This window comes from Anas acuta, chromosome 9 (genome assembly GCF_963932015.1).
Source record: "Anas acuta chromosome 9, bAnaAcu1.1, whole genome shotgun sequence".
Lineage (NCBI taxonomy): Eukaryota > Metazoa > Chordata > Aves > Anseriformes > Anatidae > Anas > Anas acuta.
Window position 1 is genome coordinate 12,495,621 of NC_088987.1, and position 19,780 is coordinate 12,515,400.

Below are 19,780 nucleotides of genomic sequence, written 5' to 3' on the forward strand. Positions count from 1 at the left end.
GAGGGTCATAAAAGGAGACGGAGCCTTCATTTGCCTGCTCTCATCGCAGCCTCTGCGAACAAAGTTTAAAATCAGGCCAAAATCTGATCTCAGATGCATGCATGTGGCTTCTATTCACTGTAGACGGAATCCAGCCTCTAAACGCCACATTTTGTGCTTTGGGTTTGTTTTATGTGTGAGGCATGTGTTTTGCTAGGACACTGCATTTCATTTAGAAATTATTTTTGACAGGCCGTATGTTTCGTGAATTCCTGCACGCCAGGTCCTGCAACACGCATTCCAGATCTGCTGGCCTCTTCAGAGTCAACAAATCGGAGTGGTTTTGCTTCCTGCTCACAAACAAGCCATGAAATGACCTTGATTTTTCCAATGTCTGCGTGGCTGGGCATTTTCTAGACTCTTTTTATGCCGCTGCGTTGCAGCCTGGGGATGGTTTGCAATCCCGCCTGTTACTGATGCTTCGCTATTTGGAGAGCGTGGCTGCTGGAGCCACGAGGCACTGCTTCTTGCTCTGCAGCAGATGGGTGAAACGCAGTGACACACACGGGCACGTGACAAATGTCCTCAAGCAGCACGAGGAGCAGGATCAGCAGGCACCACGAGCTGGATGTGCCAGCACCACCGCTGCGGGCTGAGCCAGCTGTGCGTCCTCGGCATCTCCCAAGCACGTTTGGGCATTCATCTGGTCCTTCTGTGGGTTCAAGAGGAGCATGCGTGGGACTGTCTGGCAGGGTTTCCATGCTGCCAGGATGAGTGAGAGCCCCTGGGGAGCTCCTGGGCAGGCAGCACAAGCAGGCTGGCTCCTGGAAATCTTTGCTCATCCTCTCTCTGGCATCTGAGGTGCTCACCTCTCGGGGAACTGCAGCAGCAGGGGACCACGGTGGCTCACACGCAGCACAGCAGGACACGCACGGGGCTGGTGACAAGGACGGCTGCCAGCCCCGGAGGAAATCACCTGCCAGCCCCCCCCAGTTACATCCCATTTTATTGCAGGGCAATAGCGGAGGGAGCGGGACAATAGCGCTCCGCAACAATGCGCCAGGACACCCTAACATCCCTGCAGCGAGCATCCATGCCCACCCTCTGCTGGCATTTCTCCACCGGGTTTATCACCTTATCAGCCACTTGAATACACCTTTTTTATGGCGTGAGCCTTTCAGTGGACCTTCTGAAAGACAATGATGGGCCTTTGAAGGTCTGGCCGATCCTGTTTCCTGTATGCTCCTGAGCCTTGTATACATTTAAATTCGACTTGTTAACTTTATAAGGATACTTCAGCCTCGTATTGTACTGAAATTGGCTGGGATCTCAGTATCTCCCTTATTCCCACGTACTTTTTCTTAGAATTGCTTTGTAGTCACGTTATTGCTGTTGGGAGGCTCGCCTTTAACAGCCTCCAATAAAGATATGAGCCTGCGAGAGGGCACCAGTAGCCCAGCACCGCTCAGCACCAGCAACCTGCAGGTGCCTGCAGTGTGCCGGGCTGCCGGGGCCGTGGGGAGGCAGCAGGGTGGCTGGGCACCCCAAAAGACGTCCCCCATCTCGGTGTCTCCATTCTCTCTTTGCATTTTCTAGCATTAAGAACCTCGCAGCTGCATTAACGCAGGGTGACGTGCTGGGGCTGGGCTTGCTGCTCGGCTCCCTGCGCCGCTTTGGGGTATTTCTGCCTTCCCCCTGCGCTCCCACACGGACGTGTTTCCGAGGAGGGTGGTGACCACACTGCCCTTCACCACGGAGGGGAAGGACAAGGCCCTTGGAGCCTTGTTGCAGGACATTTTGGAATTTGATTCGATGTCATTTTGTCATTTCCTACGACACTCCAGGTTATGTACCCAGATCTGCCTCTTAATGCCTAAACTTCTGGAATCGGTGCAAAGTGAATGTTGTACTTGCAAATGTATTTATTCATTACACTTAGCAATTAGCTCTTGGTGTCAGTAATTAAGCTGTAAATTATCCCCTTGTTTATAAAATAACAACATCCTCCGAGGGATAATGTTTTCTATTACAGTAATTAGTAACACATCGGTTCTTGACTAGCATGTAAAAGATCTGCACCTTTTTTCTCCTGGCATTAGCTAGCTGGAGAGAAGCTGTTCTCCGGTGAGACCTCAAGCACGTGCCCTGCACACACGCATGGAGACAGGGTCACCAACCGAAATGACATCCAACCGTCCGCATATTCTTGGACTAATTTTAGTTCTGCTGTCGCCTCGAATCATAAATATTGATCTCGGCGATGTAGCGTTCAAATTGCATGCACATTACGGTATCAGTGAGATAGGCTAATGGCCCCTGAAACGCTGCCAAGCTCAAACAGGACTGAAGGCATCGGTGGGATCAGGCGCCAAGTGCAGGTGATTGATCAGGGGTTAATCAGATTGATCAGGTTAATCAGAGTCCATCTGCTCACCACTTGCAGCAGGGCGCTGGCTGTGCAGAGGCGGTGTCCTACAGGAGCAAGGTGCCGCACTGAGGTATGCCGAGTTTTCTTGAATAAAGTGTTTTAAATTGAAAAGTTGGAGGTAGTGGACATTGGTGGCGCAGCTCTTGATGATGGGAATGCTGTAAATTTCTTCTTACCGGCCCCAAAGGAGGATATTTGCTTTTCACAGCCCGTGTCTGCCCCTTAAAACAGTAAAGTCACCCTGTATTTCTCTCTCTGACTCTCTAGCAGCAACCCTCTCGCACCACTCCTAGCCTTCCAGCCCTGATTTATAAATAATAAAATCAATATTTATAACCCGCAGCCTGCAGCCAGTCGCAGAGGTGTCCCGGGGTGTCAGTGCTTGACCCTGGCTGCTCAGCACAGCTGGCCTGCAGGAACGAGCAGCGGGACCGAGGGGGCCAAAATGAAATATATCTTTATATATGGATTGTTTTATTACATCGGTGTAAGCTGTGCCATGCTACACTGCTTTCAGCAGAAGCGGTGGGGTTGTTACTGATCTGGCTGTTACTGCATCTGTGCCCATCCCGCGCCCTCCAGGTGCAGACGAAGAGATGCTGAATTTATTCGTGTTGCACTGCAGCGACCCAATTGCTGCCGTGTGAAGGACGTTTACCTGCCAGCTGCCCCACTGCAGGGCCGGGATCCTGCCCCAGCGCTTCCCAAAGGGGTTGGGGAACCCAAATATTTCCTGGCTGTGTCTCAGCTGCCGCCAGGGCTTTAGGATCAGGCGCGGTTCGCGCACTGCTCTGCCCTGTGCTGATTCATGGCCTCGTAAATACGAGAGGACGATCAGCTGGTGAATCCACGGGGAGCTGCGGGCGGCGATAAGTGCAGCCTCCTTCCTCGGATTGATTGATGACGAGGAGAGGGAAGCGTGTTGGAAAATGGGATTGATCACTGCGGAGGAGTGCAAAGGCTGCGGGCAGGAGCTGCTCGCCCTGTAGGGTTTCAGCACCAGGGCTCGGAGAAGGCTGAAACACCCAGGAGCCGCGATGCTGGGCACCCGTGGGGCAAAGGCAGCCAGGATGGGGCCATGAAGACTGGTGAGGGTCCCACCCTGCCACGCTCCCTCCTGTCCCTCAAAAATAAGCTGCTCAAAAATAAGAGGTGCAAACAGCACCCAGGGAAGGGGTGTGTGGCTGAAGGCTGCAGTCAGCAGATGAGGGGCTGACGCAGGGATCCTCGTGAGGATCAGCCCTGCGAGCACGCAGGCACCGTGACACAGAGACAGCAGCCTCAGGCAGCGACACAAGTGGGATCCTAACACAGAAATAAGCTGGCTCGCGCTGCCAACACCTCCCACCACGCACGGAGAGGACAGCAACCGAGAGACGCTCCTCTCCTCCGGGATTTGTGGCTCTCAGAGGGCTGCAGGCTGAGACGTGCGTCCTGCCAGCTGGAGCTGCATCCTGCAAAAGTCACTGACTTGTGCCGGAGCGGGGCTGGCATGGCCAGCAGGCTGCACATCCATGGTCCGGTGAATTCAGGTCATACCCCATGGAAAGAGCATCTTGGAGAGGAGGGTATAAGGCAGCTCACAGCCTCCAGCTGGCAATGGCAGTGGCAGATACAGCTCCCAACCCTGCAGTTAGTCTGGGGATCAGGGAAAAAGCTGGGGCTGCACCATCCTGCGCCCGTTAACACGTGCGGCTGCTCCAGCCCAACCAGCACCGCGAAAATCGTGATGGTTATCAGGGCAGGAAGGGAATTCCCGTCCACATGGGTGGCATTCCACAGCTGCCAGAACTCCCCCAACCCCACCCCCAGCTCCCAGGGCAGCGTTTCCCTGGTTCAGCAGGATAGGAGCCTGCCAAGAGGAATCAGCTCAGAAAGAGATCCAGGTACCCTGGCTCGTGTCCCAGCGCCCTCCCTGGTGCGGAGCTGCGCAGCAGCCAGTGCCGGGATGGGGAGATGGAAATTGGCTGGTTCCTGCCCCAGGAGTCACCCGAATTTCTCAGGGTGGTGCCTTGCTACTCCAGCAAAGCCTTGGCTGCTTCACCCCACGGCTTTCTGCGTCGGGGTGGCCGTGTGGGTGACCAAAGGGTGGGTGACCAAAGGGTGGGTGACCGAAGGATGGGTGCGGGTCTCTGGAGCCCACGGGTGCCCTCCCCAGTGCTAGGGCTGTCACTGTGGGATGGCTGCGGCTCCCCACACCCAGCCTGAGTCACCCAGCTTGGAGCAGGATGAACAAACACGTCAGCCTCTTCTCTGCGGCGGCATCCAGGGAAGGGCTGAAGCCACCCTGATCCTGCAGGGCACGCACCAAAGGAGCAGCCACTGGGTGAGAGCCCCGAGGCTCCTCTGCTCCTGCCCCTGGGGTCCTGGGTCTCAGCAGATCCTGGGAACGGGTCCCCAGCGTCCAAGAGGGCAGGATCTGCTGGAAAAGGGGGGTACCAGCCCCCTGAGTGAGCTGCTCCTGCCAGCAGGACTGGGCAGCGGTGCTGCTGCTGAAAGCTGTTCTGCCCTTTTTACCTTGAGGACCCGGTGCGCAGGAAAGCAACGTCCGTGAAAGCTTTGCTTTGTCTAGGGAGCTCCATCAGGAAGTCAGTTTGAAAGTGACCTTGCCCAGAGAGCTGGCAAACACTGACGGAGGGGAAAAATCCCTGAAAGCTGTCCCGGAGCTACCCGAGACCGTGTGTGCCAGCGGGGTGGCTGCGCAGGAGCACACGTGGAAGCACGTGTGTGGGGCGGCACAGAGGAGCTGTCACAGCGGGGACGCACGTCCCCGGGACGCAGCACTTGTTCTGCAGCCCTCGGGCTGGTGACAGCTTCCAGCTGCAGCTGGGCTAGGGTTTCAGTCCGTGACCTGCAGGTGGAAGGCTTGCTGTGCCATTCCTGGGCCCCAGCTCGCACCAGGGGTTCTCCCCGCCATACCCCAGCTTTCTGTATTCTGTATTTTTCCTGCTCCCTTTGGATATTAAAGCTCTTGGATCTCCAGACGCACACTTGGGTCAGGTCTGGGCTGCTTCCTAAAGGACGGGAGAGCAGGCACAGCCAGCTCTGCCACCTCCTCGCCTCCTGCGTGCCACGGCGGCGGCAGCATCCTGTGTTATTCCACCTCCCTGCCCCTGGGCCTGTGCCCAGGACCAGTCTGAACTTCTTTGCCAAGGCGTTTTCCCTCCGAGATGTTCTGCGAGTCAGTAATGCCCCGATGAGCTGTCCACATTTTTTCCCCAAATCTTCCTTGGACAATTCCCAATTTGTAACCCAAGATTAGTGCCTGAGCAAAGCAAACCATTGCCAGATGACCACAGGACATGGCACATGCCGGTACCGGGGGCAGCCCCTTATCTCGGGACAGCCTCTCCCCCCCCTTGACCGCCCTTTCCTAAGCAAACGCAGGGCTGGAGAAGCCCAGAGGATCTGTTCCAGATCCCCCCGTGGTTACGAGCCTCTTCGCCACCTCCTTCCAGCTGGAGCTCGGCCTTGGCCACTTCATTTCCAGAGACATCCTTCCATGTAAATCCTCCCCTTCCTCCCCTGATCCCCGGGGAATTCACACGCAGGCACGCTTCCTCTGCGGGGCCGCAGCCCTCGCACGTGTACGGCATTTCACAGCAGGCAGGCAGAGGCGGAGACCCACAGCGGGGACAGGGCTGGAGGATCTCGAGGTCCCAAAACGGGCTCCCCAGGAGCAAAAACCTCCCGTGGGCTGCGGCGGGCAGCGATGGGGCCAGGACAAGGCTGGGGCGAGCGCTGGCGGCCCGTAATTACAGCCTGCGCTCCGCTCCCCGCCTGCCTCGCTCCATCCCCAGAGAAACCCAGCGGTTGCCAGCAATTAGAGGTGGTTAGCAGCTCCTGGGCTACCATAAACATGGGCGTAATTGCAGCCTGTTCTCACTCCCAGCCCAGGAGGGACCGGCTGCCCGGCTTCGCATTTCCTTTGCAAATCCCCGTGGGAGGGAGAGGGCTGGCTCGGCAATCGTGGCGACCTTCATTTTTGTTTTATTTTTTTTTTCACCCCCAAGTATTAAAAAATATTGGCCCACTCGAACCTGTTAGGCTGTTCGGTAATGTATGGCAGTTCTCATGCTACCCAGTTGGCTCGGACTGCTGTGTGAAGGCAAGAAAAGACTTTTTGGTAGCTCCCTGATGCAGTCTGAGTATTTTCTCCACTCCTCTCTGTCCGAGTGCCTGGATAACTGGAGCTTACCTCAAGTATTGCTCATCTAAACTTAAACCCTACACGCTGAAGGCCGCTTTTTGTTTTTAAATTAAGACTTGCGGCTCGACCAAGGAGCTGAAAGAAAGCCTGGATTTGTGCTTTTCTTGTAGTTTTAAACATGACACTCTCTTTTATTTATTTTTCCCTTTTAAAGCTCTCGTGGCAGTGCAGGCAAGCCTCTGCAGAGACAAGGGCTTTGCCCCGGTGAGATCTGCAAACATGTCTCTTCTTTCTTGAACTTTATTTTTCTCACGGTCTCTGAAAAGGCAAGATCAGGTGATACGTGTGGGATTGGCCCCGTACAGGTGCGGATCAGGTACTGGAGGAGGTGGAAAAACATTACTGTGTATACTCAAAAAAAAAAAAAAAAATAAAAAAAGAAAGGAAGAAAGACAAGAAAGAGAGACAGAAAGAGCGAGCGAGCACATTTTTGAATAGGCCAGGTCTAGTTCTTGGCAGGATGACTCAGGCTTAGCTGGCAGACTATGGGAATAGGAGTGTGAGAAAGCCAGTCAAGCGGAGGGAAAAAAAAAAAAAAAAAAAAAAAAAAAAAAAAAGATTCAAGTCCCCAGGCAAAATACCTTTTTTTTTTTTTTTTTTAAAGTAACCCCTCCAGCCGGAGGTGGGAGAGGCGCAGCTGCAGCGGGGCCGAGCGCCGGGCACCACGCTGCGGTTTCACGCTCGCCTGGGCGCCCTCGGCAGCGCACGCACCGCTGCACCTGCGGCCGCACCGCACCGCACGGCGTCACCGGGCCAGCACCGCCACCGCCACCGCCACCGCCGTCACCTCGGTGTGCCCGGGGTGCTGGTGGTGCTGGTGGTGGTGGGCCTGTGGAGATGGGCACTGGGGGAACTGGTGGGAGCGGGAGGTGTGAGGGGTCTGAGGTGTGCTACAGGACAAGGGGCAGAGCTGCTGGTGTCACCGTGACAGGGCTGGGGCATCGTGACAGGGACATGGGTATCATGACAGGGACATGGGCATCGTGACAGGGCTGGGGCATCGTGACAGGGACATGGGTATCATGACAGAATGCAAGGCGCTGTGACAGGGACAAGGGCATCGTGACAGGGCCAGGAGCACTGTGACAGGACCTGGGACATTGTGACAGGGACAAGGGCATCGTGACAGGACCTGGGCACTGTATAAGGTCGGGGGCACTGTGACAGGATATAAGGCACTGTGACAGGGACTGTGACATTGTGACAGGGCTGGGGGCACCGTGACAGGGACAAGGGCGTTGTGACAAGACCTGGGATATCGTGACAGGGACAAAGGCATCGTGACAGGACTTGGGACACTGTGACAGGACCTGGGAATTGTATAGGGTCTGGGGCACTCTGACAGACCCTGGTATCGTGACAGGACCTGGGATGTTGTGACAGGGACAAGGGTGTTGTGACAGGACCTGGGATATCGTGACAGAGACAAGGGCACTGTCACAGGACCTGGGATGTTGTGACAGAGACAAGAGCATTGTGACAAGACTTGGGACGTTGTGACAGGACCTGGGGGACTCTGACAGACCCTGGTACTGTGAGATGACCTGGGATATCGTGACAGAAACAAGGGCACTGTGACAGGACTTGGGATATCGTGACAGGGACAAAGGCATTGTGACAGGATTTGGGACATTGTGACAGGACCTGGGCACTGTGACAGGACTGGAGCTATCGTGACAAGATCTAAGGCACCGCGGCAGGCTCCGGGCACCGTGACAGGACTCGAGCTATCGTGACAGCACCTGAGGCACCGCGACAGCGCCCCTCCCGCCTCACCCCGCAGGCAGCGGCCCCCCACAGCGCAGCCCCCCCCCCCCTCCACCTCCCCTCCCCGCTGCCGGCGCCCCCCGCGGGCTGCCATTAACCCGGCAATTAGCGCCGGGCCCTGCGGCGGCAGCGCGGCGCCCGAGGGGTTAAACCCGCGGCCTCCCCCCCTCCCGCCCCGCGCGCGGCACCCGCTGGGGCCGCCCATTGGCCGGCGCGCGGCGCGGGGCCCGCGGCCAATGGGCGGGCGCCGTCCACGAGCCGGGGCGGCGTGCGGGCGGCGCCCATTGGCTGGGCGCGAGTGTGGGAACGGCGGCGGGGGACGTTTCACACGAGCCGCGCGCGTGCGGCGCGCGCTATAAGTAGGGGCGGCCAAGGGCGCGCGGCAGCCGCGCCGCGCCGGTCCCAGCGCCCGCCCGCCCGCCCCCTGCCCGCCGCCCGCTGCCCGCCCGCTGCCGCCGCCGCAACACCTCCTCCGCGGCGGGGCGGGCGCGGCCGCACGATGCCGGCCGACCTGATGGAGAAGAGCAGCGCCTCGCCCGTGGCAGCCACCCCCGCCAGCATCAACGCGACGCCCGATAAGCCCAAGACGGCGGCGGAGCACCGCAAGGTAGGGGCTGTACGGGGCTATACTGGGCTATACTGGGCTGTACGGGGCTGTGCCGGGCTGTACGGGGCTGTGCCGGGCTGTGCAGTGCCGTGCTGGGCTGTACTGGGCTATACTGGGCTGTACCGGGCTCACCGCCGCTCTCTTGCAGTCATCCAAGCCCATCATGGAGAAGCGGCGGCGGGCGCGCATCAACGAGAGCCTGGGGCAGCTGAAGACGCTGATCCTGGACGCGCTGAAGAAGGATGTAAGGCAGGGAGGGGATGGGTGGGAGGGGGGGGGGTGTGGGGGTGTTATTGGGGTGCCGGTGTGAGCAGCCCTCTGCCCGCAGAGCTCGCGGCACTCCAAGCTGGAGAAGGCTGACATCCTGGAGATGACCGTCAAGCACCTGCGGAGCCTGCAGCGGGCGCAGATGACCGGTGAGAGATGGGGCTGGGGGTGGTAGTGGTGGCGGAGGGGGGCTGGGGTTGGGGTACCGGGGTGCCCGACCCCATCCCCGTGCTGTGGGAGCACCGTGCTGCTGCCCTGGGGGCTCCCCGCTGCGCCCTGCGTGCGTGGTTCTGGGGCTGGGGGGGCTCCCGTGCCCCCTGCCCAAGGGTGCTGGGGAGGTGGTGCTCATAGGATGGGTCCCCCGGTGCTACGGGGTCTGGGGGGGCAGCAGGGGACTCTGCTCGCCACCTGGGGCTGAGGTGCTGGGGGGTGCGGTGCTCTCTGCCTGGATCCCCCTGCTCCCAGGGGGGCTGCAGGGGGTGATGCCGGGGGGCTGCACACCCCGCTGACCCCCTCCCCGTGTCCCTCTCGCCCCGCAGCCGCGCTGAGCACGGACCCCACGGTGCTGGGCAAGTACCGCGCCGGCTTCAGCGAGTGCATGAACGAGGTGACGCGGTTCCTCTCCACCTGCGAGGGCGTCAACACCGAGGTGCGCACCCGGCTCCTGGGCCACCTGGCCAGCTGCATGACCCAGATCAACGCCATGAACTACCCCGCGCCCCCTCCGCCGCCCCCGCTGCCGCCGGCCGCAGCTTTCGGGCCACCCCTGGTGCCGCCGGGCGGTGGCGCGGGGCCACTCCCGGGCATGCCCTGCAAGCCGGGCACCGACGCGGCCAAGGTGTACGGCGGCTTCCAGCTGCTGCCCGCCTCCGACGGGCAATTCGCCTTCCTCATCCCCAGCACCGCCTTCGCCCCCGGGGGGGCCGTGCTGCCCCTCTACGGCGGCCCCCCCACGGCTGCCACCGCCGCCTCGCCGCCTGGCCCGCCACCCGGCACCGCCGACTCGGTGTGGAGACCCTGGTGAGGGTGGCGGGCACCGGACTGGACTGAGCACCGCGCCCCGTGCTGCTGGCACGGCTGTACATAGGTTATATGTTCATATTGGATTGTGCCTTTGTACCATAGCACTCCCTCAACAGCGTTTCGTGTTTTACACGAGATCTTTTTTTCCTCCCTTCCCTCCCCTTCCTTACGTGACACCAAAGATTTTTTTTTTTTTTTTTTTTGAATGCTCTTAAAATAAAAAGTCTCTTCCATTTTGGAAGGCCTTTGGAGATAAGTCGGAGTGCTGGCGTTGTGTGCGTAGGAGGGAGCCCGGCTCCTGGCTCGCTCCCGGCCGCCCGTGGATTGATTGTGCTGCTGCAGGGCTGGAGCTGTCAGTCAGACCCTCTGTCCCCTCGGCCGCCTTCTGAAACCACCCGGCCCCTCTCCCTGCCCCCGGGGCAGATGTAATTACTGCTTCCTCGGGAGCAGTTCAGCTGATCAGACTTGTTAAAAAGAGCTTATGTTTGCAGAGCTGGCGAATGCGCTGAGGGAGGCACCTCCGCTCTCCTCCTGGCTCCTGGGGCTGGCCACAGCGGAGCAGCCCAGGTAAAGCGAGACGGATTCGGCACGACCCCGAGGGGCCCGCTCCCCGGCCGTGGTGTAAATCACGAGTGCCTCCAGTCCGTTGATTTACAGAAGGGTGCCTGCCAGCGGCTCGTGTTACAGGAACGCCGGGCTCTGCGGGACAAAGTGCCACGAGGGCTCCGTCTCCAGGCTGACAGGCTGCAGCAGGCGCTCGCGCGGCACTGGGTACCACCTCCACCTGGACTTGAAAGCGCAGAGCCCTTCCCAGCCCTGGGCGCGAGGCAGGCTGTGCTGGATGATTAATGCTCTGCATGTGGTTTTGATAGAGTCGGGCATTTCCTCTGCTTTAATATGGAAAACACATGTCAGGGGGAGCGATGTGGGGCTGCGCGGACTACCTCCCTTCCTAACTGCGAGTGGCAGCTGACCCCTCTGACTTGGTCATGCCCCATTTCCAGGCAAGATGCGAGCCCTAGATAGAGGCAAGCGGTAGTCTCGGGTTACAGCTTGCATCACCTTTCCTAACAAGTCCTAACTCAGAGCGGACAGCTTTAAACCGTGCCAGGATCCACTGGGGATTCCTTCCAAATCCCACTGCAAAGGCTTGTTGGGTTTTGCCTGGCTCAGCCAGGTGCTTGACTGCAGCCAGGTGCTGGGGAAATGAAAGCTGGAGGAGAGCAGGGGAGCAGGCAGATGAAACCTGCTGGGCTCCGCAGCCCTCCCTGCCCCCTGTGTACAAACGTAGCCTCCTGTTCTGAAACGCTCCTTGGGATGGATTTTGGAGGGGGAGGCAGGGGGACGTGTCTGGGATCCATCCCTGCAGGGCTTGCTCATGAGGACCTGGCTGGTGATGGTTGTCTTCTAAAAGTGGCTGCAGAGGATGATCTCCTGAGCACCTGGGTGATGAAGAATGTTCCTCTCTCTTTTTTTTAAGATAGTTTCCCCTCCTGAATCTCCTCGTGCCTTGGCTGCTCAGTCTTACTGCTGCCTTCACGGTGGCTGCAAGGCTTGGGAACGCCACGTTTGCTGCCTCCAGGCAGGCGTGCAGCCCCCCCCTGGCTGCAGGTCACCTCTCTGTGCTGCAGGTAAGGTGGGCAGGCCTGAGCCCACTTCGTTTTTTGGGAAAACAGCGGTGGGACTTGTCCATCTGGGAATCTCACCACGGGGCTGCAGCACATCACCTGCAGAGCCGGGGCTGCTCCAGCCAGGCAGAGGCCGCCCCTTCTTTGGGAGCAGTTGGTTTGGAAAGCACATTAAGAAAGGGCTTTGCGGGAGGTTCGTGGAGGAGACTGAGCAAATCCAGGAGTGAAAGACAAGACAAACCCATTTGCTGATGGAGTTTAAATAGCCTAGCATAAAGCAGATAGGCCATGCTCGTACCGGTTCCTCCGAAGCTTTGTGTTTGTTCTGTCCCACAGCCTGTTGACACGAGAGATCTGCTTGAGTCTGTGGGATTTGAGGGGATCAGAGCAATTCCCAGGAGCCGTGCTCTTGATGCCAGCTCATTCAGACCGTGACAAATTGGGATGATAAATACGGGCCGGGGGTCCGTGGGCCTTTAAGTTCAGGAGTTGCCCTTCAGGTACAGCAAGTGCATTGGCCTTTGGTCACGCTGATGCCGTGGGATGAGCTCCCACGGGAAGGGAGGGATGGGGAGGTACTAAGGGACAGGGCGAAGCTGCTGCACGGTGGCCTCTCGCTGAGGACCCTCACCCCTGGAGGTCTCTCAGACACCTCCCTACAAATACCAGTGGGGCTGCAGAGAAACACAGAGCAGAAAACCCCCTGACCGCCTCCAAGCCTCGCTGCTGATTGCCCTGAGCTCCCTTCACCGCCACCGGCTGCACACACGCGTGCCGCACACCTGCCCGCAGCCCCCGGCACCCCCCCCGTGCCCCCGACACCCCCCCCGTGCCCCTGCCCTCGCCTCCCCGCCTGCCCCGCAGCCGCTCGCTGCCGCCCACCCGGGAAACCTGTCATTAAAGTCAATTAACTTTTCCCACACTCCTCGCGAGCGGCGCAGAACCCCTCCTCGCTTCCTCCTTGGCTCTTAAGTGCTACCATATGGCACGGGCCCCGGTCCCCCCCCCCACCCCCCCTGCTCGCCCCGCGCCCGCCCTGCCTTTGATTCCAGCCAGACAGCCCCGGCTTTATGATTTAAGCCGGGAGAGAGCCCTCGTACCAAGCCCTGGGCCGCGCTGCGGCCAAGGTGGTTTTTTTAGCAGGCAAGGCTGTTTTCTGGCAGGAAATGAATAGCTCCCAGATGAGCTCAGGAACCTGAGAGGTCGTGAGAAAGGAGCGAACCCCCGGCGCGGTGGCGGGCTGCCAGGCGGCGGGGAGGGAGGGAGGGAGGGAGAGGGAGCGCGCCCGCGGCACACGAACCCGCTCCGGCCCCCGCTGCCGGCAGGCGCCGCGGCCCAACGCCGGCCCAACGCCTCCGCACGGCCTCGGCCGCCCGGCACAGGCCTCGGCCTCGCTCGTGCCAGGGGCCTTGGGCCGCCGTCCAGGCCTCCAGCCCCGGGGGCCGGTGGAGAAGCAGGCCTGCGGCACGGCTGGGGAGGTTTTGTAGGGTTGGATTGAGGGTGGGCAGCAGGGAGGGGGATCCCCCACACCAAGCTGGGGGTGATCCCGCTGCCCACCGCGGTGCTTGGGGACGGGATGCTCCAGCCCCACAGCTCCCCCCCCTGACCCCACAGGGGGTCCCGATCCCCTCCCCAGCCCCTGCAGCCACCCAGCCCCAGCGCCCGCCTTCACCCCGGGGCAGGGTGGGGAAGGGGACCTGTGATTTACAGGGGTGACATGTGTTTTGCTTAAAACAAGTCAAACAAAAGCCTGGTTTGTTTTGCGGAGCGCAGACTTCCTGGTGGGGTCAGCCCAGACAAATGACTCCGCTGCGTTTCATTAAACATTTGCGGCCGGCCACGCCATCAGCTGGTGCTCGGGGCCGCGTTCCCAGCTGGGACGGGGCGCGGGGGGAAGCCGTGCAGCTGGAGCACCTCGGGGTGCCTGTCCCCAAAGCCGCTGCACCGTGTTCCCATGGCCAGCAGCATCCCCTGCCCCTCTCAGCTGTCCCCCCCCGGACACGGCCACATCGGTGCCACACAGGGAGAAAGCCACAGGAACCATCTGCAGGGGCGAGTGCTCCATGCCCTGGTTCCGCTGATTTCAGCCTCACAAAAGCAGCACCCCACTTAAATAAAAGCATTTCCATAAGGACCTGCCAGCACCGCAGCGTGGGTGGGACATGGGGAGGGGACACTTGGTGCCCCCAGTGCCACTGCCGGGACAGGGTCACCCCGCAGGTGACACCCCGCAGAGCCACGTCTCCCAACCCCGGGGTGCCCCACAGCCTTTCCAAGGGCACCCCGAGTTCTGTCAGTGCCTCTGGGGGTCAGAGCGCTCCCGGCAGCGACGTGGGGCTGCGGCGGCTTTTCCTGCTGCAGAAGATGGGCTGCGGTCCTGTTCTCTGGAAACCATTAGGAGTTCTCGAAACCGTAAAACAATCTGGCTGGTCTCTCTCCTGCTGACGTTGGAAATCTGGACAGTGTTTGTACCGGGAGAGAGGCAGGAGGATGTAGAGGCACATGCCGAATCCTGCAGCCGCGTATCGTGCCTGGCTCCGGCTCCCCAGCCCCGCTGCAGCCCCGGCACAGGCGCAGCCTTGGCAGGGCTGAGCCGTGCGGGTGCCAGCGAGGGGAGGCTGGCTTGGGCCCGAGCCCGCCGCAGCCCCGCAGCATCCTCCCCGGGGCCAGTGACTAATAAAAAGTAGGACCAAAACACGCTCATCCCGCCAAGCTCGGGGAATATTTGGCTCTGTTTGCAGCTCCGGCATCAGGCTGAGCCCTGTCCCCAGCTCCATCGGCAATGCACTCACTCCAGACCCGGAGGATAACCTGCCCTCGTCCCAGCAGGGAAATGAATCGTTTTAGGGGCAGAGAGCACATGGCCCCTTGCACCCAGAGATACAATTGCAGCGTGTGGATGGGGGGGTGATACCTGAGCTGCTGCCAGCTAGAGGAGGGGCTGGGGCATCCCTCGGGGCTGCCCTTCTGAAGGCTTCAACACACAGGGCCAGGGGTCTTACTGGTGCAAACTGGAGCCCTTCTGCTCCCACTGGTGGGGCTGAGAGCTGCCAGAGGGTCTCACGGTGAGCACCCGGTGGCCGTGACGTGGACGTTTCCTTTCTCCTCACCCCTCACCGTGGGGCGGACGCTGGCTGGTCCCCCAGCACCGAGCTCTGCGCTTCCCTTCCCACGGGACCGCCTGCATTCAGCCATCCCCGAGCTGTTATTGTGCTCGGGAGCAGCGGGGCTGGCAGCCCGACAGCCCGTGCTGGTGTTTCTGAGCGGGCTCCAAGCAGCTGTTAGCGCTCGCAGGCGGCGCTGGCGCAGGCTGGGCTCCCCGCTGGGCTCAGCTGCATGGCCGGGGCTGGGGGGCTCGGGTGGGTAGCACACGGCCAGGGGACACGAGGACAGACCCATGGGGACGGGGTGCCCGTGCCACCACCCCACCCGCACTGCCGGGTGGTCAGTGGGAGCATCCCGTGCAGCACGGAGGAGCCAGCGCTGGGTTTTTGCCCTCTCGTTTCGGGAGCACAATGGGGTTTATCTCAGCTGGCTGGAGGTGCCGCGGCCCCCAGCGGGCTGAGCAGCATTGTGTTTGCTCAGCCAGCGGCACGGCAGGAGCGAGGGCAGGGTCACAGCGCGCCTCTGGGGAGCTGCCGGGGCAGGCGGCGAGGCGGAGGCGCTTCCCATGCCCAGCAGCATCCTCCTGGGAGCGAGGGCTCCCTTATCGCCCCCATTTCCCTGGCTGGGCGATCCCACAGAGGCCGTCAGGCTGCAGAAGCTGGTTTTAACCATCACCCCCAGGCAGAAGGATGAGAGGTCCTGGTGGGGCAGGCAGTGCACAGCCTCCATCCTTCATGGGGGAGGCACAGCAGCCAAATTTCACAGCTCAGAGTTGTCCCCCACCTGCTAGAGCCCACCGAGACCCCCCTCCCCAAGCAGAGCTGCTTTGTCACTTGCTGGGGTCATGTCCTGAGGAGGTCGGGCAGGCTCCTGCTCGCACCCATCCCAGTCTGCTCCGCTGGGACCGGGCGTTAGGAGAGCCAGTGCCAGGGCTGTGTGCTGGGGAGGACACGCGGCCAGCCCCGGGGCTGCCTGCTGAGGACAAAGTCTTGTTTGTCTTCCCTTTCTGAGCAGGGTGCTGTGCTCTTGGCTCCCCTGCCCCGCTGCTGCCTGTTTGTTTGCGGCGCTGGGGCAGAAAATTGCCATGCCTGGCACCGCCGGAGCGTTGCTGATGGTGTGGCCGCCTGGCTCGCTGGGCTGGAGGCAGGGCCCTAAGTCCCCTTGGAACCTTCTCATCCCAATGGGCGAGGAAGGGAAGGGCTGTAAAACGCATTTATTTGACGGGTGCCTGAAATTAAAACAAGCCAGTGAAACGAGCAGGCTCCTCGAGGCGACAGAGCCCCGCTCCCACCTTCCTCGGTGCCTGCTGCTCACGCCGTGCCCTGGGCCCAAGGGAGGTGACACCCACGGACCCAAACGTCCTCCTTGCTGGGCAGTGGCCACCCAGCTGGCACATCTCCAGCTAGCTGCTTGCCCAGGGGCTGGGCATGGGCTTAGAGGATGGACGCTGTGCCCAGGGGAGGGCTGGTCCCCCTCTGTCCGTCCCCAGCAGCTTGCAGCACTGCCCTGGAGGGAGGCAGGCACACAGTAGCCTCTTGCTTATCAGGAAAAAAGATCAAGAGGCAGCTTGATTACAGCCACAAGGGCCTGGGTGCACAAGTACCTTGGCAGAAATAACAGGGCAGGTACTTCAGAGCTCTCCTGAGGGCACAGCTCTCGATGGCCACCGCCTGTCCCCTCGTCCCCCCACGCCCGGACACACTCCCCCGGCAGGCGTGGAGGCCGCAGGGATCTTTATCCCGCCACGCAGGAGAGCTCCAGCGTCCTGCTGGCAGAAATTTGTCTGCAAATTTCCCCTCATTGAAGGCAGCGAGGGGCCCGCAGGACACGGGCTGAGAGGAGAACTTGATTAGGGCCGGGGCGGGCGGCACGGGGAGACGGAGGCGGCTCGCAGGGAGCTGCTCCAGCCCTTAACCTCTCCTCGGGAGCCTGCAAATTATATCAGCTAATGGTCCAGCCCCCTGGTACCCTCCCAATAAGTCGTCTGGCTAAGTGCAAGGCAGGCATTTGCAGGAGGATTTGCTGCATTGTCATCGCATTTAATTTATCTTGCGGTGATGTTAACCCAGTGAGTCCCGGGGACGGCAGGTAAGGAGCCTTATCAGCACAGCCGGGCCATCGGCAGAGGCAGGAGGCTAAAGGGTCTTGAGGAGCACAGAGAAACAGTTTTTCATCTGTGTGTCAGATGAAAAAACCCTAAATGCTTGGTGTAGTCCCAGTCCCAAGGCCCCAGAGCTTTCAAAAGCACAGTGGCAGGCTCAGCCTGGGATCCACGGAGGGCATCACAGCCTCTGCTGCTGCCTCCGTGGACCAGGGCATGCACTGCACTGTGCCACCACAATGTGCCACCACCCCGTGCCACCACCCGGTGCCACCACCCCTGTCCTTCTGGCAGCAGTCCCGGACACGGTGCTGCCGTGGGGCTGGGGCACACGGGGCAGCTCCCTCGGTGCCAGGAGTGATTTACGCAGTGCGCCCAGCAGCAGAGTCAATTAAGGTCACATTTCTGTGTCGCCAAACAACAGGCAGCTCTGGGTTTGGTCCCGCTGAAAAGAAAACAAAAGCCACCCCTTGAAACGGGGTCTTTGAGGAGGTTCAAAGGAGCACAAAACAAAGGGCGGGCTTTGTGGTCGCCCCTCGTCCTGCGCCGCTTCCAGGGCCCTTCCCGACCAGAGACACTGCTAATGTGGCAAGTGGGAGTTTTTAATTGTCCGGCACAAACAATGCTGGCATATTTAGGCCGGCCTCATTAGAGAGCCATCCAAAATGCTTGAGAAGCATTCCCACCGCTTAGCATAAATAGCAGAAACGCTCTTTCACAACCGGGGCAGGTCCCATCTGCTCCCAGCCCGTCCTCACCTTGACTCCCAAAGGCATCCCTGCCTGCCCGCTGTGGGGTCAGCGCCGCCGCCCCGTGGATCCCAAATCCCAGCACGGGAACCTGCCTTCAAGCCCTTGGCTTGTGGGATGCTCCGTGCACAGCCGGAGGTGGGGAGCGGAAGACAGGGACCACCAGGATTTGCAGCAAGTGGTGCTGGAGCAAATTCCAGCTGGGAATTTGCCCCATCCAGCTGGGAGCCATGCCCAGTGCCCCTGAGGTCCCCGTGGCCAGCAGCTCAGCCACGTGTCCTGGAGACCTCAGGGGCACTGGGCATGGCTCCCAGCTGGATGGGACAGCTCACACGTGGCCCTGCTGTGCACTGGCTGCAGCCCTGCACATGGACTGAGATGGATCAAGTGCTGGGGACCTTAACCAACCATGCTGGACCCGTGCTGGGGACCAGCAGCTGGTTCCCCCACCACTACCAACCCCATTGCTGGTCCCGTCCCGCAGCGAGATGCCGGGGCAGAAGCCCCACGCAGGGCAGCCGGGGCGGGGAGCCTGTTTTCACAGCGTGGGTCCTGGCCAAGAGCCTCATCAGCAGGCAGGGATCAAAGCGAGCTGACTGATACCTGATCCTGGAGCTGGAGGAGAGCCGGGGGGCTGCCGGTGCCTCCTGCCCCACGTTGCCCCGCACCGCACGGCGGCTTTCGGCAGCCTCTTCCCCCTTCTGCCTCCCTCTTTGCGGAGCCAACCAGCTCCCCTTGCTCCGCAGTTTATTAAAAACCCGAGGTACCTTGGAAGAGCCGGCACAATGGTGAACTCGATACAGCTGCCTCGTATTAATGGACTACCCCTTTTGATTTTAGAGTGGAACTTTTGGCAGAAAACCAGCCTCGAAAAAAAAAAAAAAAAGGAAAATGGCTGTAAAACTCAGCAAAAGGAGGGGAAAAGAAAAAAAAAATGGCTTTGATCAGAAAGGCTTGAAGATGAACGGCGGTGGTGCCCGGACGGTCGGCTGGAGGCTGGGTTTGGTGCTGCGGAGGGGAGCGGGGGCTGCCCGGGGAGCCGGCAGGGCTCGGGGGCAGCGGAGCCGCGGCAGCGAGCGGTTCAAAGGGCTCTGCACGAGGAGCAGCACCGGAGGATTATTCACTTTCTATATTTTCACTCCTGCAGCACACATGGGAATCTAATTGGCCGGGATGAGAAATACAGCCAGACAGCTTACAAGCGGGCTAGAGAAGACAGAAAAATATTTGCAGCTGCAAGCCATTAAAGGCAAACCCAGCCTCGCTCTTACACTTTAATTACCCTTCTGTATGCTTTCCCCCGCGCACCAGAGCTAACGTCAGTTCAAAAACCTTTCTGATCTTAAAAGGCCAAGCGCGATGCCTCGCTGCTCCCGGCACCGGGCTGCACGCGCCGGCACGGCCAGGGCTGTGCGCTCCAGCCCCGGCGGCACGTCCCCTGCTGCGGGGCCAGCAGCAGCCCTGGGGCACCCAATTTTTTGGTGGGAGACTGGTTTTGGTGCCCATCTCCCAGCAGCAGCGGTGGGAGCCCTGCTGCTCCCGGCTCCTGTGCTGCTCGCTTCCCTTCCTGCCAGCAGCCGGTGACACCGGCGCTGTTTTTGCAGGTGCTGCTCGCTGCTGGCTCTCCCGAAACCCAAGAAGATCTGTGCTCGGTCTGTGCCACTTCATTTCGCTGCTCCGGGAGTTAACCCTGCACCAGGCAGTTTTAATCCAGCTATAAACGCAGGAGGGGGGCCACGGGGTTGCTTAATGGGGGCAATTCTCATCGATTATTTCGAACCTTGGAAGCAACCTCTTTCCAAATGCCCCAACAGGGTTGAGTCTGGGTTAATTTTACAGCCGAGCTTAACGTTGCTTGGCTGCACCAGAAGGGGCATCGCAGGACTCGTGTAAGAACCCCAAAAGCCGTGGAGGCT

At 60.3% G+C, this 19,780-nt stretch overlaps 1 protein-coding gene and 1 long non-coding RNA gene across 2 annotated transcripts; one reads left to right on the forward strand and one right to left on the reverse strand.

Moving 5' to 3' along the window:
- Positions 1-7,865: 7,865 nt before the first annotated feature.
- On the reverse strand, positions 7,866-8,557 carry LOC137861403 (uncharacterized). Its single transcript, XR_011099580.1, has 3 exons — positions 8,202-8,557; positions 8,104-8,161; positions 7,866-8,023 (listed from the first exon to the last, which is right to left on the reverse strand). It is a non-coding gene; the product is annotated as an uncharacterized lncRNA (long non-coding RNA).
- Positions 8,558-8,763: 206 nt separating this feature from the next.
- Positions 8,764-10,537, forward strand: HES1 (hes family bHLH transcription factor 1). Its single transcript, XM_068692775.1, has 4 exons — positions 8,764-8,991; positions 9,140-9,235; positions 9,320-9,407; positions 9,798-10,537. The coding sequence occupies exons 1-4, from the start codon at positions 8,884-8,886 to the stop codon at positions 10,280-10,282; spliced, it is 777 nt and encodes a 258-aa protein (XP_068548876.1). The 5' UTR covers positions 8,764-8,883; the 3' UTR covers positions 10,283-10,537.
- The last annotated feature ends 9,243 nt before the right edge of the window (positions 10,538-19,780 follow it).